At 54.9% G+C, this 17,484-nt stretch overlaps 1 protein-coding gene across 1 annotated transcript; it reads left to right on the forward strand.

The window, feature by feature from the left end:
* Positions 1 to 2,252: 2,252 nt before the first annotated feature.
* Positions 2,253 to 5,359, forward strand: LOC137358656 (serine/arginine repetitive matrix protein 5-like). The gene is made up of 2 exons (XM_068024801.1): positions 2,253 to 2,295; positions 3,801 to 5,359. Exons 1-2 carry the CDS (start codon positions 2,253 to 2,255, stop codon positions 5,357 to 5,359), a joined length of 1,602 nt encoding a protein of 533 aa, XP_067880902.1.
* The last annotated feature ends 12,125 nt before the right edge of the window (positions 5,360 to 17,484 follow it).

Consider the following 17,484-nt stretch of genomic DNA (forward strand, 5'->3'; position numbering starts at 1 on the left):
GAGTGAGGGGGATGAGGGAGGGAGGGAGTGAGGGGGATGAGGGAGGGAGGGAGTGAGGGGGATGAGGGAGGGAGGGAGTGAGGGGGATGAGGGAGGGAGGGAGTGAGGGGGATGAGGGAGGGAGGGAGTGAGGGGGATGAGGGAGGGAGGGAGTGAGGGGGATGAGGGAGGGAGGGAGTGAGGGGGATGAGGGAGGGAGGGAGTGAGGGGGATGAGGGAGGGAGGGAGTGAGGGGGATGAGGGAGGGAGGGAGTGAGGGGGATGAGGGAGGGAGGGAGTGAGGGGGATGAGGGAGGGAGGGAGTGAGGGGGATGAGGGAGGGAGGGAGTGAGGGGGATGAGGGAGGGAGGGAGTGAGGGGGATGAGGGAGGAGGGAGTGAGGGGGATGAGGGAGGGAGGGAGTGAGGGAGATGAGGGAGGGAGGGAGTGAGGGGGATGAGGGAGGGAGGGAGTGAGGGGGATGAGGGAGGGAGGGAGTGAGGGGGATGAGGGAGGGAGGGAGTGAGGGGGATGAGGGAGGGAGGGAGTGAGGGGGATGAGGGAGGGAGGGAGTGAGGGGGATGAGGGAGGGAGGGAGTGAGGGGGATGAGGGAGGGAGGGAGTGAGGGGGATGAGGGAGGGAGGGAGTGAGGGGGATGAGGGAGGGAGGGAGTGAGGGGGATGAGGGAGGGAGGGAGTGAGGGGGAGGAGGGAGGGAGTGAGGGGATGAGGGAGGGAGGGAGTGAGGGGGATGAGGGAGGGAGGGAGTGAGGGGGATGAGGGAGGGAGGGAGGGAGTGAGGGGGATGAGGGAGGGAGGGAGTGAGAGGGAGGGAGGGAGTGAGGGGGATGAGGGAGGTAGGGAGTGAGGGGGATGAGGGAGGGAGGGAGTGAGGGGGATGAGGGAGGGAGGGAGGGAGTGAGGGGGATGAGGGAGGGAGGGAGGGAGTGAGGGGGATGAGGGAGTGAGGGGGATGAGGGAGGGAGGGAGGGAGTGAGGGGGATGAGGGAGGGAGGGGGATGAGGGAGGGAGGGGGATGGGAGGGAGGGATGAGGGAGGGAGGGAGTGAGGGGAGGGAGGGAGGGTGAGGGGAGGGAGGGAGGGTGAGGGAGGGAGGGAGGGAGGGTGAGGGAGGGAGGGAGGGAGGGAGAGGGAGGGTGAGGGAGGGAGGGAGGGAGGGAGGGAGTGAGGGGGGCAGGAGGAGGGAGGGAGTGAGGGGGGCAGGAGGAGGGAGGGAGGGAGTGGGCAGGAGGAGGGAGGGAGGGAGTGGGCGGGAGGGAGGGAGGGAGTGGGCAGGAGGGAGGGAGGGAGTGAGGGGGGCAGGAGGGAGGGAGGGAGTGAGGGGGGCAGGAGGAGGGAGGGAGTGAGGGGGCAGGAGGAGGGAGGGAGTGAGGGGGCAGGAGGAGGGAGGGAGTGAGGGGGGCAGGAGGAGGGAGGGAGTGAGGGGGGCAGGAGGGAGGGAGTGAGGGGGGCAGGAGGGAGGGAGTGAGGGGGGCAGGAGGGAGGGAGTGAGGGGGGCAGGAGGGAGGGAGTGAGGGGGGCAGGAGGAGGGAGGGAGTGAGGGGGGCAGGAGGAGGGAGGGAGTGAGGGGGGCAGGAGGAGGGAGGGAGTGAGGGGGGCAGGAGGAGGGAGGGAGTGAGGGGGGCAGGAGGAGGGAGGGAGTGAGGGGGGCAGGAGGAGGGAGGGAGTGAGGGGGGCAGGAGGAGGGAGGGAGTGAGGGGGGCAGGAGGAGGGAGGGAGTGAGGGGGGCAGGAGGAGGGAGGGAGTGAGGGGGGCAGGAGGAGGGAGGGAGTGAGGGGGGCAGGAGGAGGGAGGGAGAGGGGGGCAGGAGGAGGGAGGGAGTGAGGGGGGCAGGAGGAGGGAGGGAGTGAGGAGGGGGGCAGGAGGAGGGAGGGAGTGAGGAGGGCAGGAGGAGGGAGGGAGTGAGGGGGGCAGGAGGGTGTAGGTGGGAGGGGAATGCCCCTCCCTGGAGGCTGTGGGACAGAGTGAGTATCTAAGCGTCTGGAGATTTTTGCACATTTAGTCTGGGAGAGTGAGGAAGCCCCGCAGCTCCTCCCAGTATAATAACAATAACAAAAAGCCGAGCGTTCCTGTCTTTCCCGCCCTGAGGCACAATGCTCCGTTATTCTTCCGAGCCTCACTCGCCACTGCCCCTCACCCTCACCTTTTTGTAATTTTTCCCGAGCCACAGCCTCACATTGTCGAACTGCGACACGGTGTCCGAGGACTCGAAATATTTCACGTTCGGGCCGCCGTCCTTCTTCCGTACCGCCATGTTCACCCCGGCAATTACTGCAGAAACAGCGCCCCCACCCGGTCAGCAGAGAGTGCACAGGGAGGAACTGCAGGAACAGCGCCCCCGCCCGCTCAGCAGAGAGTGCACAGGGAGGAACTGCAGGAACAGCGCCCCCGCCCGCTCAGCAGAGAGTGCACAGGGAGGAACTGCAGGAACAGCGCCCCCGCCCGCTCAGCAGAGAGTGCACAGGGAGGAACTGCAGGAACAGCGCCCCCGCCCGCTCAGCAGAGAGTGCACAGGGAGGAACTGCAGAAACAGCGCCCCCACCCGGTCAGCAGAGAGTGCACAGGGAGGAACTGCAGAAACAGCGCCCCCACCCGGTCAGCAGAGAGTGCACAGGGAGGAACTGCAGAAACAGCGCCCCCGCCCGCTCAGCAGAGAGTGCACAGGGAGGAACTGCAGGAACAGCGCCCCCGCCCGCTCAGCAGAGAGTGCACAGGGAGGAACTGCAGGAACAGCGCCCCCGCCCGCTCAGCAGAGAGTGCACAGGGAGGAACTGCAGGAACAGCGCCCCCGCCCGCTCAGCAGAGAGTGCACAGGGAGGAACTGCAGAAACAGCGCCCCCACCCGGTCAGCAGAGAGTGCACAGGAAGAAGCTGCAGAAACAGCGCCCCCACCCGGTCAGCAGAGAGTGCACAGGGAGGAACTGCAGAAACAGCGCCCCCGCCCGTTCAGCAGAGAGTGCACAGGGAGGAACTGCAGAAACAGCGCCCCCGCCCGCTCAGCAGAGAGTGCACAGGGAGGAACTGCAGGAACAGCGCCCCCGCCCGCTCAGCAGAGAGTGCACAGGGAGGAACTGCAGGAACAGCGCCCCCGCCCGCTCAGCAGAGAGTGCACAGGGAGGAACTGCAGGAACAGCGCCCCCGCCCGCTCAGCAGAGAGTGCACAGGGAGGAACTGCAGGAACAGCGCCCCCACCCGGTCAGCAGAGAGTGCACAGGGAGGAACTGCAGGAACAGCGCCCCCGCCCGCTCAGCAGAGAGTGCACAGGGAGGAACTGCAGGAACAGCGCCCCCACCCGTTCAGCAGAGAGTGCACAGGGAGGAACTGCAGAAACAGCGCCCCCGCCCGCTCAGCAGAGAGTGCACAGGGAGGAACTGCAGGAACAGCGCCCCCACCCGGTCAGCAGAGAGTGCACAGGGAGGAACTGCAGAAACAGCGCCCCCGCCCGCTCAGCAGAGAGTGCACAGGGAGGAACTGCAGAAACAGCGCCCCCACCCGGTCAGCAGAGAGTGCACAGGGAGGAACTGCAGAAACAGCGCCCCCACCCGGTCAGCAGAGAGTGCACAGGGAGGAACTGCAGAAACAGCGCCCCCGCCCGCTCAGCAGAGAGTGCACAGGGAGGAACTGCAGAAACAGCGCCCCCACCCGGTCAGCAGAGAGTGCACAGGGAGGAACTGCAGAAACAGCGCCCCCACCCGCTCAGCAGAGAGTGCACAGGAAGAAGCTGCAGAAACAGCGCCCCCGCCCGCTCAGCAGAGAGTGCACAGGGAGGAACTGCAGAAACAGCGCCCCCACCCGCTCAGCAGAGAGTGCACAGGGAGGAACTGCAGAAACAGCGCCCCCGCCCGCTCAGCAGAGAGTGCACAGGAACAAGCTGCAGCAACAGCGCCCCCACCCGGTCAGCAGAGAGTGCACAGGGAGGAACTGCAGGAACAGCGCCCCCACCCGGTCAGCAGAGAGTGCACAGGAAGAAGCTGCAGAAACAGCGCCCCCACCCGGTCAGCAGAGAGTGCACAGGAAGAAGCTGCAGAAACAGTGCCCCCACCCGCTCAGCAGAGAGTGCACAGGGAGGAACTGCAGGAACAGCGCCCCCACCCGGTCAGCAGAGAGTGCACAGGAAGAAGCTGCAGAAACAGCGCCCCCACCCGGTCAGCAGAGAGTGCACAGGGAGGAACTGCAGAAACAGCGCCCCCACCCGGTCAGCAGAGAGTTCACAGGGAGGAACTGCGGAAACAGCGCCCCCACCCGGTCAGCAGAGAGTTCACAGGGAGGAACTGCGGAAACAGCGCCCCCACCCGGTCAGCAGAGAGTGCACAGGAACAAGCTGCAGCACAGCGTCCCCGCCCGCTCAGCAGAGTGCACAGGGAGAAACTCCAGAAACAGCGCCCCCGCCCGCTCAGCAGAGAGTGCACAGGAAGAAGCTGCAGAAACAGCGCCCCCGCCCGCTCAGCAGAGAGTGCACAGGAAGAAGCTGCAGAAACAGCGCCCCCGCCCGCTCAGCAGAGAGTGCACAGGAACAAGCTGCAGCAACAGCGCCCCCACCCGGTCAGCAGAGAGTGCACAGGGAGGAACTGCAGGAACAGCGCCCCCACCCGGTCAGCAGAGAGTGCACAGGAAGAAGCTGCAGAAACAGCGCCCCCACCCGGTCAGCAGAGAGTGCACAGGAAGAAGCTGCAGAAACAGTGCCCCCACCCGGTCAGCAGAGAGTGCACAGGGAGGAACTGCAGAAACAGCGCCCCCGCCCGCTCAGCAGAGAGTGCACAGGGAGGAACTGCAGAAACAGCGCCCCCACCCGCTCAGCAGAGAGTGCACAGGGAGGAACTGCAGGAACAGCGCCCCCACCCGGTCAGCAGAGGAAAAACTGGAACAAACAGTGGAAACAGCGCCCCACCCGGTCAGCAGAGGGAGGGCAGGAACAAGCAGCAGAAACAGCGCCGCCGCCCGGTCAGCAGTGGGAGCACAGGGTGAAACAGTGGAAACAGCGCCCCTGCCCGGCCAGCAGAGGAAAAACTGGAACAAACAGTGGAAACAGCACCCCACCCGGTCAGCAGAGGGAGTGCAGGAACAAGCAGCAGAAACAGCGCCCCCGCCCGGTCAGCAGAGGAAAAACTGGAACAAACAGTGGAAACAGCGCCCCACCCGGTCAGCAGAGGGAGGGCAGGAACAAGCAGCAGAAACAACGCCCCCGCCCGGTCAGCAGTGCGAGCACAGGGAAAAACATCGGAAACAGCGCTGCCCACCCAGTCAACAGAGGGACCACTGGAATAAACAGCGTCCCGGCACAGTCAGCAGTGGGAGAACAGGAACAAACAGCGGAACGTTCGCTCCCACCCGGTCAGCAGTGCGAGCACAGGGACAGTGAAAACAGGCCCCCGCCAGGTCAGCAGAGAGAGCACAGGGGCAAACAGCGGAAACAGCGCACCCGCCCGGTCAGCAGAGGGTGAACAGAGACAAACAGTGGAAAGAGTGCCCCGCCCTGTCAGCTGTGGGAGCCCAGGGAAAAACAATGGAAACAGAGCACCCGCCCAGTCAGCAGAGGAGCAGAGGAAAAAACAGCGGAAACAGCGCCCCCGCCCGGTCAGCAGTGAGAGCACATGTGTAAACAGCAGAAAAAGCGCCCCTGCCTGGTCAGCAGAGCGAGCACTGGAACAAACAGTGGAAGCAGCACCCCCGCCTGGTCTGTAGTGGGAACACAGGGACAAACAGCATAAACAGCATCCATACCCGGGCAGCAGAGCGAGCACTGTAACAAACAGTGGAAGCAGCACCCCTGCCCGGTCAGCAGTGGGAGCACAGGGACTAACAGCAGACACAGCGCCCCCACCCCATCAGCAGGGTGAACGCAGGAAGAAACAGCAGAAACAGCGCCCCCGCCCGGTCAGCAGTGAGAGCACAGGAACAAACAATGGAAACAGCGCCCCCGCCCAGTCAGCAGTGGGAGCACAGGGAAAAACAGCGGAAACAGTGCCCCTGCCCAGTCAGCAGCGGGAGCACAGGGACAAAAATTGGAAACAGCGCCCCCGCCCGGTAAGCAGAGGGTGCACAGGGACACACCGCAGAAGCAGCAACCCCGCCCGGTAAGCAGAGGGTGCACAGGAGCAAATCATGGAAGCTGTGCCCCCCACCTGGTCAGCAGAGGGTGCAAAGGGACAAACCACCGAAGCAGCGCCCCTGCCCGGTCAGCAGAGGGTGCACAGGAGCAAACCAGGCAGCTGCACTCCCACCTGGTCAGCAGAGGGTGCAGAGGGACAAACCATCGCAGCAGCGCCCCCGCCCGGTCAGCAGAGGGAGCACAGGGACAAACCGCAGAAGCAGCGTCCCTGCCCAGTCAGCAGAGGGAGAACAGGGACAAACCACGGAAGCAGCACCCCCTCCCGGTCAGCAGTAGAAGCAGAGGGGCAAACAGCAGAAACAGTGCCCCCACCCGGTCAGCAGAGGGAACACAGGGACAAACAACGAAAACAGCGCCCCGCCCGGTCAGCAGCGGGCGCACAGGGACAAACAGTGGAAACAGCGCCCCCGCCCGGTCAGCAAAGGGAGCAGAGGAAAACACAGTGGAAACAGCGCCCCCGCCCAGTCTGCAGCGGGACCACAGGGAAACATATCAGAATCAGCGCCCGACCTGTCAGTAGTAGGAGCACAGGGCCAAATATTGGAAACAGCGCCCCCGCCCGGTCAGCAGCGGGAGCACAGGGACAAACAGCGGAACCAGCACCCCCACCCAGTCAGGAAAGAGAAGACTGGGTCAAACAGCAGAAACAGCGCCCTCGGCCGGTCAGCAGTGGGCGAACAGGGACAAACAGAAGAAGCAGTGCCCCCGCCTGGTCAGTAGAGGGATCATAGGGATAAATAGCGGAAACAGCGCCACCGCCCTCTCAGCAGAGGGAGCACAGGGCCAAACAGTGGAAACATCGCATCCACCCGGTCAGCAGACAGAGTACAGGGGAAAACAGCAGAAACAGTGCCCCGGCCCGATCAGCAGCAGGAGCACAGGGACAAACAGCAGAAACAACGGCCACGCCCAGTCAGTAGTGGGAGAACAAGGACAAACTGCGGAAACAGTGCCCCCGCCTGGTCAGCAGAGGCAGAACAAGGACAAACTGCAGAAAATTCGCACCGGCCCGGTCAGCAGGGAGTGCACGGTGACAAAATGCAGAAACTACAACCCTGCCCGGCCAGCAGAGAGAGAACAGGGACAAAGAGCAGAAACAGCGCCCCTGCCCGGTCAGCAGAGGAGCAGAGGAACAAACAGACTAAACAGCGCCCCCACCCGATCAGCGGAGGGAGCACAGGGAGAAAGAGCGGAAACAGCGCCCCCGCCCAGTCAGCAGAGGGAGCACAGGGACAAAGTGCGGAAACAGCGGCCACGCCCGGTCAGCAGTGGGAGCACAGGTACAAACAGCAGAAAAAGGCACCACCGCCCGGTCAGCAGAGGGAGCACAGGGGTGAACAGCAGGAACAGTGCCCCCCCCCCCCCCCGCCCCCGCCCCGCACCCCCGGTCAGCAGAGGGTGAACAGGAACAAACAGTGGAAACAGCGCCCCCGCCCCATCAGCAGAAGGAGCACAGGGACAAACCACGGAAGCAGCTCCCCCGCCCGGTCAGCAGAGGGAACACAGGGACAAACAACGGAAACAGCGCCCCCGCCCAATCAGGAAAGGGAACACTGGGTCAAACAGCGGAAACAGCGCTCTCGCCCGGTCAGCAGTGGGAAAACAGGGACAAACAGCAGAAGCAGTGCCCCCGCCTGTTCAGCAGAGGGATCACAGGGATAAATAGCGGAAACAGCGCCACCGCCTCCCCAGCAGAGGGAGCACAGGGCTGAACAGTGGAAACATCGCATCTGCCCGGTCAGCAGATGGAGCACAGGGGAAAACAGCCGAAACAGCGCCCCAGCCTGGTCAGCAGCAGGAGCAAAGGGAAAAACAGAAGAAACAGAGCCCCCGCCCAATCAGCAGAGGGAGAACAAGGACAAACTGTGGAAACAGCGCCCCCGCCTGGTCAGCAGAGGCAGAACAAGGACAGACATCAGAAACAGCGCCCCACCTGCTCAGCAGCAAGAGCACAGGGACACAGTGGAAACAGCGCCCCCGCCCGGTTAGCAGGGCGAGCACAGTGATAAACATCGGAAACAGCGCCCCTGCCCTGTCAGCAGTGGGAGCACAGAGACAAACGATGGAAACAGTGCCCCTGCCTGGTCAGCAGAGAGAGCACCGGAACAAACAGCGGAAACAGTGCCCCCGCCTGGTCAGCAGAGAGAGCACAGGAACAGACAGCGGAAACAGCGCCCCCGCCCGGTCAGCAGAGGTTGCAGGGGGCAAACCGCGGAAGCAGCGCACCCGCCTGGTCAGCAGAGGGTGCAGAGGGACAAACCGCGGAAGCAGCACCCTGGCCCGGTCAGCAGAGGGAGAACAGGGACAAAAGGGGTAGGCGGTGGCGTAGTGGTATTATCACTGGACTAATAACCCAGAGACCCAGGGTATTTCTCTGGGGACATGGGTTCTAATCCCACCACAGCAGAAGGTGGAATTTGAATTTAATTAATACATCTGGAATTAAAAGCATGTCTAATGATGGCCATGAAACCTTTGTCGATTGTTGTAACAACCATCTGGTTCACTAATGTCCTTTAGGAAAGGAAATCTGCTGTCCTTACCTGGTCTGGCCTATATTTGACTCCAGACCACACAGCAATGTGGTTAACTCTTACATGCCATCTCTGAAATGGCCGAGCAAGCCACTCAGTTGTACCTAACCGCTACGAAGTCAATAAAAAGGAATGAAACCAGATGGACTACTCGTCATCGACCCAGGCACCGGAAACGACAACGGCAAACCCAGCCCTGTCGACCCTGCAAAGTCCTCCTTACTAACATCTGGGGGCTTGTGCCAAAGTTGGGAGAGCTGTCCAACAGACTAGTCAAGCAACAGCCTGACATAGTCATACTCACGGAATCATACCTTACAGACAATGTCCCAGACCATCCCCGGGTATGTCCTGTCTCACCGGCAGGACAGACCCACCAGAGGTGGCGGCACAGTGGTATACAGTAGGGAGGGAGTTGCCCTGGTAGTCCTCAACATTGACTCCAGACCCCATGAAGTCTCATGGCATCAGGTCAAACATGGGCAAGGTAACCTCTTACTGATTACCACCTACCGCCCTCCCTCAGCTGATGACTCAGTACTCCTCCATGTTGAACACCACTTGGAGGAAGCACTGAGGGTGGCAAGGGCACAAAATGTACTCTGGTTGGGGGACTTCAATGTCCATCACCAAGAGTGGTTCAGTAGCACCACTACTGACCATGTTGGCCGAGTCCTAAAGGACACAGCTGCTAGACTGGGTCAGCGGCAGGTGGTGAGGGAACCAACATGAGGGGAAAACATACTTGACCTCATCCTCACCAATCTGCCTGCCGCAGATGCTTCTGTCCATGACAGTATTGGTAGGAGTGACCACCGCACAGTCCTTGTGGAGACGAAGTCCCGCCTTCACATTGAGAATACCATCCATCGTGTTGTGTGGCACTATCACCGTGCTAAATGGGATAGATTTCGAACAGATCTAGCAATGCAAAACTGGGCATCCATGAGGCGCTGTGGGCCATCAGCAGCAGCAGAATTGTACTCAACCACAATCTGTAACCTCATGGCTCGGCATATCCCCCACTCTACCATTACCATCAAGCCAGGAGACCAACCCTGGTTCAATGAAGAGTGCACAGGGGCAAACAGCCGGAACTGCGCACCCACCCACTCTGCAGAGGGTGAACAGGAACAAACAGCGCCCCCGCCAGGTCAGCAGCGGGAGAACAGGGACAAACAGTGGAAACAGCGACACCGCCCGGTCAGCAGACGGAAGCGAGCAAAAAACAGCGGAAACACGGCCCCCATCCCGATCTGTAACGGGACCACAGGGTCAAACAGTGGAAACAGCGATACCGCCCGGTCAGCAGTGGGAGCACAGGGACAAACAGCAGAAACTGCGCCCCCACCCGGTCAGCAGAGAGAGCACAGGGACAAACTGCGGAAACAGCGCCCCCGCCTGGCCAGCAGTGCGGGCACTGGAACATTCAGCATGAACAGAGCCCCCAGCTGATCTGCAGAGGGAGGTCGCGAACAAACAGCAAAATATGCCCCGTCGCTCGGTCAGCAGAGGGATATTGGGAACAAACCGTAGGAATAATGCCCCCGCCCAGTGAGCAGCGGAAGCACAAGTACAAACAGCGGAAACAGACCCACCCCGTCCCCGGTCAGCAGAGGGAGCACAGGGCCAAACAGTGGAAACATCGCATCCGCCCGGTCAACAGACGGAGCCGAAGGGAAAATAGCAGAAACAGCGCCCCGGCCCGGTCAGCAGAGGCAGAACAATGCCAAACTGCAGAAAAAGCACCCCGCCCAGTCAACAGAGGGAGAACAAGGACAAACAGCAGAAACAGCACCCCCGCCTGACTAACAGAGGGAGCACAGGAACAAAGAGCAGAAACAGTGCCCCCGCCCCGTCAGCATTGCGAGAACAGGGACAAACAGTGAAAACAGCGTCCCCGCCCGGTCAGCAGAGAGAGCGCAGGAACAAACAGCGGAAAGTGTGCCCCCGCCCTGTCAGTAGAGGGTGCACAGAAACAAACAGTGGAAACAGCGGCCCCTCCCAGTCAGCAGTGGGAGCACAGGGACTAACAGTAGAAACAGCGCTCCTGCCTGCTCAGTAGAGGAAGAACAGGGACAAACAGATGGATTGGGTGTCTCATGAGGAGTTATGAGTAATTGCCGTATCCTGGAGATTTGTTTGACACCTTTCGGGAGCTGGCTGGATATTATGTAGAGGTCTTGTTGCATTTCGTTCCAGGTGTTTGGCCTCTGCGACAACAATGTGATTTGGGCCAAAGCTCATGCTTCAGCCAACTGCTTTTGGATGCATGAGGTTTCTGGTCCAAACTGAAGTGCAACTCAACACGGTACAACCATTGACTTTGCTCATGATGACATGTTAAACAACAAAAGAAACTTTTATTACTGAGAGCTACTGCTTCAACACACAATAACAGGCCCCATGCTGCTTCCTTTTGGAGTTCCAGAACATACATCAAATGTCATGAAAACATCTTCATACAATGTCTTGGCAGGGGAAATAGTCTAGGATGTTGATCGTTTTGTATCAGGCAAACAAGAATCGTCCCAGGTCCTGCAGATTCCATCCTAACATTACAAAGATCAACCATAACTCTACAGGAGATTTATTGGGAGCGCTGCCTCATCTTTCGCCTCTTACGTTTCAGTCTAGAACAGAAAGATGATTAAGTTCTTGGTAAGTAAATGTAACGTTGGTCAATCACTACTGCAGCATATATAAAGGATGCGTCTCCAATCACATGTACATGAACAATTCTATTTAAACCCCCGTCCAGCCCCACTCCAGTCTTCTCATTTCTGCTGCTGAAGATGATGACTCACATTCAGCTCACTCTTCCACATGTTAGCTGACCTTTGCAGCTATTCCTGTGCAAAGCTTCCAACATTCAGTGTCAGCACATTATTATCCCTCCCTAAACCCCTCTATATCTCCAATACAGAAGTCCTTGAAGCGGCCAACATCCCCAGCTTATACACACTACTGAGTCAGCGGCGCTTGAGATGGCTTGGCCATGTGAGCCGCATGGAAGATGGCAGGATCCCCAAAGACACATTGTACAGCGAGCTCGCCACTGGTATCAGACCCACCGGCCGTCCATGTCTCCGTTATAAAGACGTCTGCAAACGCGACATGAAATCGTGTGACATTGATCACAAGTCGTGGGAGTCAGTTGCCAGCATTCGCCAGAGCTGGCGGGCAGCCATAAAGACAGGGCTAAATTGTGGCGAGTCGAAGAGACTTAGTAGTTGGCAGGAAAAAAGACAGAGGCGCAAGGGGAGAGCCAACTGTGCAACAGCCCCAACAAACAAATTTCTCTGCAGCACCTGTGGAAGAGCCTGTCACTCCAGAATTGGCCTTTATAGCCACTCCAGGCGCTGCTTCACAAACCACTGACCACCTCCAGGCGCGTATCCATTGTCTCTCGAGATAAGGAGGCCCAAAAGGAAACCCCTCTGCCTTTGTATTATCTGAACCTTTCTTAATATTTACCTTTAACCGAGCTGAATATCTTCCCTCTTGGTCTCCATTTGTGTTACCTTACATCTTTGAAGCAATTTGGGACATTTTTCTACGTTAAAATGTTGCTATATGTGGAAGTTGTTGTATTTTCTTGTCCACCAGAGTCACCTCAACCACAGAATCAGAATGGTTACAGTACAGAAGGAGACCATTCGGCCCATCGTGTCCATGCTAGCTCGCTGCAACACCAACTCACCTCGTCCCACTCCCCAGCCTTCTCCCCGTAGCCCTGCAAATTCTCTCTCTTCAAATAATCAGCCAATTCTCTTTTGAAGGCCTCAATTGAATCGGCCTCCACCACACTCTCAGGCATAGCATTCCAGATCCTAACCGCTCGCTGCGTAAAAAAGTTTTTCCTCACATCGCTGTTGCTTCAATTGATGTCCTCTGGTTCTCGACCCTTCCGCCAATGGGAACAGTTTCTCTCTATCTACTCTGTCCAGACCCCTCATGATTTTGATCATCTCTATCAAATCTCCTCTTAATCTCTCTTCTCCAAGGAGAACAGCCCCAGCCTCTTCAATCTATCCATGTAACTGAAGTCCCTCATCCCTGGAACCATTCTCGTGAATCTTTTCTACACCCTCTCTAATGCCTTCCTAAAGCACGGTGACCGGAATGGGACACAATACTCCAGTTGAGGCCGAACTAATGTTTTGTAAATGTTTATCATAGCCTTCTTGCTTTTGTACTCTATGCCTCTATTTGGGGCGGCACAGTGGCGCAGTGGTTAGCACCGCAGCCTCACAGCTCCAGCGACCCGGGTTCAATTCTGGGTACTGCCTGTGTGGAGTTTGCAAGTTCTCCCTGTGTCTGCGTGGGTTTTCTCCGGGTGCTCCGGTTTCCTCCCACATGCCAAAAGACTTGCAGGTTGATAGGTAAATTGGCCATTAGCAATTGCCCCTAGTATAGGTAGGTGGTAGGGAAATATAGGGACAGGTGGGGATGTGGTAGGAATATGGAATTAGTGTAGGATTAGTATAAATGGGTGGTTGATGGTCGGCACAGACTCGGTGGGCCGAAGGGCCTGTTTCAGTGCCGTATCTCTAAATAAAATTTATAAAGCCCAGGATCCTGTATACTTTATTAACCACTTTCTCAACCTGCCTGCCACCTTCAATGATTTGTGCACATTTACCCCCAGGTCCCTCTGCTCCTTTAGAATTGTGCCCTTTATTTTATATTGTCTTACCTTGTTCTTCCTACCAAAATGTATCTCTTTACATTTCTCTGCATTAAATTTCTTCTGCCACGTGTCCACCCATTCCACTAGCCTGTCTATGTCCTCTTGAAGTTTATCACTATCCTCACAGTTTACAATACTTCCAAGTTTTGTGTCATCAACAAATTTTGAAATTGTGCCCTGTACACCCAGGTCCAGACCATTAATACATATCAAGAAAAGCAGTGGTCCCAATACTGACCCCTTGGGTCAGTATATACCCCACGTTCCTCCAGTCTGAAAAACAACTGTTCACCATGACTCTCTGTTCCCTGTAACTCAGCCAACTTCGTATCCATGCTGTTACCATCCTGTTTATTCCATGGGCTTCAACTTTGCTGACAAGCTTGTTATGTGGCACTTTATCAAACACCTTTTGGAAGTCCATGTGCACCACATCAACTGCATTGCCCTCATCAACCCTCTCTACAACCTCATCAAAAACTCAAGCAAGTTAGTTAAACACAATTTGCCTTTAACAAATCCGTGCTGGCTTTCCTTAATTAATCCACATTTGTTCAAGTGATTGTTAATTTTGTCCCAAATTATTGTTTCTAAAAGCTATCCCACCACTGAGGTTAAACTCTGTTTTAAAGCCTGTAGTTGCTGGGTTTATCCTTACACCCTTTTTTGAACAAGGGTGTAACATTCGCAATTCTCCAGTCCTCTGGCACCGCCCCTGTATCTAAGGAGGTTTGGAAGATTATGGCCAGTACCCCTGCAGTTTCCCCCCTTATTTCCGTCAGTATCCTCGGATGTATCTCATCTGGTCCTGGTGATTTATCAACTTTAAGTACAGCTAGCCTTTCTAATACCTCCTCTTTATCAATTTTTAGCTCATCCAGTATCTCAACTACCTCCTCTTTCAGTATGATTTTGGCATCATTTTCTTCCTTGGTAAAGACAGATGCAAAGTACTCATTTAATACCTCAGCCATGCCCTCTGCCTCCATGCATAGATCTCCTTTTTGGTCACTAATCGGCCCCACTCCTCCTTTTATCACCCTTTTGCTATTACTGTGCCAAGAGATTATTTTTTGATTCCCTTTTATATTAGCTTCCAGTCTCCTCTTATACGCTGTCTTTGTTTCTCTCATTTCTTTTTTCATTTTCCCTCTGAACCATCTATATTCAGCCTGGTGCTCACTTGTATTCTCCACCTGACATCTTTCAGCTTCATCTTACTCTCCATCTCTTTCATCATCCAGGGAGCTCTGGCTTTGCTTGTCCTACCTTTTCCCATTGTGGGAATGTACCTCAACTGTACCCGAACCATCTCCTCCTTAAAGGCAGCCCATTGTTCTGTTACAGTTTTGCCAGCCAATCTTTGATCCCAGTTTACCTGGGCCAGATCCATTCTCACCCCATTGAAACTGGCCATCCTCCAATAAAGTATTTTTGCTCTAGATTGCTCCTTGTCCTTTTCCATAGCTAGCCTAAACCTTATGATACTATGATCAATGTTCCCTAAATGTTCTCCTACTGACACTTGATCTGCTTGACCCACCTCATTCCACAGAACCAAATCCAGCAATGCCTCCTTTCTCATTGGGTCAGAAACATACTGATCTAGCAAATTCTCCTGAATGCACTTCATAAACTCTCCCCCTCTCTGCCCTTTACTGTTACTATCCCAGTCTATTTTAGGATAATTCAAGTCCTCCATTATCACTACTCTATAGTTTTTGCACCTGTCCCGTAATTTCCTTGCAAATTTGTTCCTCTATATATTTCCCATCAGTTGGTGCTCTATAGAATACACCCAGTAGTGTAACGATATCTCTATTGTTTCTTAGCTCTAACCAAACCAGGCCTAATCGTATTCTACTATGCACTTCCAACAAGGGGGTCACTAGCACTATCTGATATCTTTTCACACAGGAAGAAAACCTGGGAAGGAGACCAATTGAAATGGTCCATGAAGTTTGTGATTGGCAAAAACCATTAGACATGAGAACATAACATAAGAACATAAGAAATAGGAGCAGGAGTAGACCATTCAGCCCCTCGAGCCTGCTCCGCCATTCAATACGATAATGTCTGATCTTTGACCTCAGTTCCACTTTCCCGCCCACTCTCCATATCCCTTGATTCGCTAAGAGATCAAAAATCTATCTATCCCAGCTTTAAATATATTCAACAATGGAACATCCACAACTCTCTGGGGTAGAGAATTCCAAAGATTCACAACCCTCTGAGTGAAGTAATTTCTCCTCATCTCAGTCTAAATGATCGACCCCTTATCCTGAGACTGTGCCCCCATGTTCTAAATTCCACTGCCAGGGGAAACAATCTCTCAGTGTCTATCCTGTCAAGCCCCTTCAGTATCTTGTATGTTTCAATGAGATCCCCTCTCATTCTACTAAACTCCAGAGAGTATAGGCCCAATTTACTCTCATCATAGGACAAACCTCTCATCCCAGGAACCAATCTAGTGAACCTTCCCTGTACCGCCTCCAATGCAAGTATATCCTTCCTTAGATATGGAGACCAAAACTGCACACAGTACTCCAGGTGTGGTCTCACCAAAGCCTTGTACAATTGTAGCAAGACTTCCTTATTCTTATATTCCAGCAATAAAGGCCAACATGCCATTTGCCTTCCTAATTACTTGCTGTACCTGCATGCTAACATTTTGTGTTCTTTGTACAAGTACACCTAAGTCTCTCTGAACATCAACATTTAGAAGTTTCACGCCTTTTAAAAATAATCTGCTTTTCTACCCTTATTACCAAAGTGAATAACTTCACACTTCCCCACTTTATTCTCCATCTGCCACCTTGTTGCCCACTCACTTAACCTTTCTATATCTTTTTGCAGCCTCCTTGTGTCCTCCTCACAGTTTACATTCCCACCTAGCTTTGTATTGCCAGCAAACTTAGATACTTTACTCTCAGTCTCTTTGTCTAAGTCATTAATATAGATTGTAAATAGCTGAGGCCCCAGCACTGATCCCTGTGGCACTTCACTAGTTACAGCCTGCCAACCTGAAAATGCCCCGTTTATCCCGACTCTCTGCTTCCTGTCTGTTAACCAATCCTTTATCCATGCTAATGTATTACCCCCAATTCCATGAGCCCTTATCTTGTGTATTAACCTTATCGAATGCCTTTTGGAAATCCAAATATACTACATCTACTGGTTCCCCTTTATCTACCCTACTAGTTACATCCTCAAAAAACTCTAATAAATCTGTCAAGCATGATTTCCCTTTTGTCTGATCATACAATGATTTTCTAAGTGTTTCCTTAATAATAAGTTCCAGCATGTTCCTGACAACTGATGTCAGGTTAGCTGGCCTGTAGTTCCCTGTTTTCTCTCTCCCTCCTTTCTTGAATAGCGGTGCTACATTTACTAACTTCCAATCGACCGGGACCATTGCAGAATCCAGGGCATTTTGGCACATATTCAGATCTCAAGAGCAACAGAAGAGGTGCAATGATGTTCTGCTTTATGTCTTTAACTTAATATTGATTAGAAGTTAGAAGGAAAATGTGCTCTATATAATTAGCTGGGTTGAGACATACCTGCGCATACGCTTCTTCCTCCACTGCAAGGGAAAAGAAGAGATTAGCATTGTGTATTGAAAGCATTCCCTCGCCATCACTGCCCCACCTCTGAAGCCTACAATTCTATAACTGGAACCTAGAAGACTTTACAAGGGCAGTACAGCTATGCATTTGTGAATGAATTGTTATCAGCACTATTCCACACTAAATGCAGGGTTATAGACAAACACAGTGTCATTCTTGTGGCAATGCTTATCCACAAGAATGATAACCCAGGCTTCCAAAGCTCTAGAGCATTCCTATTGCTAAAACCCAAAGCTAAGTTCGCCACTCATTATTCTGATAATGCTCCACGTGCCAAGCTACAAAGTTCTGCTCATATCAGATCAGGACCCGCCAGTAGAATTTTGTGGTAAAATCAGATTGAGCAATGTACTGCTTGGCCTGGAGTTCTCGATAGCACCAATTGATTCACGTGTGGTCAAAGACCTCAACGCATAGGAAAGTGATGCCCAAGCTGCAAATAGGGAGCATGGGTAATCCAATCCATGAACAGCAGGCATCTCTTTCCTGTTTGTCCTTATTCTGTATTTGGTGGTTTAT

The sequence above is a fragment of the Heterodontus francisci genome, chromosome X (genome assembly GCF_036365525.1).
Source record: "Heterodontus francisci isolate sHetFra1 chromosome X, sHetFra1.hap1, whole genome shotgun sequence".
Classification (NCBI taxonomy): domain Eukaryota; kingdom Metazoa; phylum Chordata; class Chondrichthyes; order Heterodontiformes; family Heterodontidae; genus Heterodontus; species Heterodontus francisci.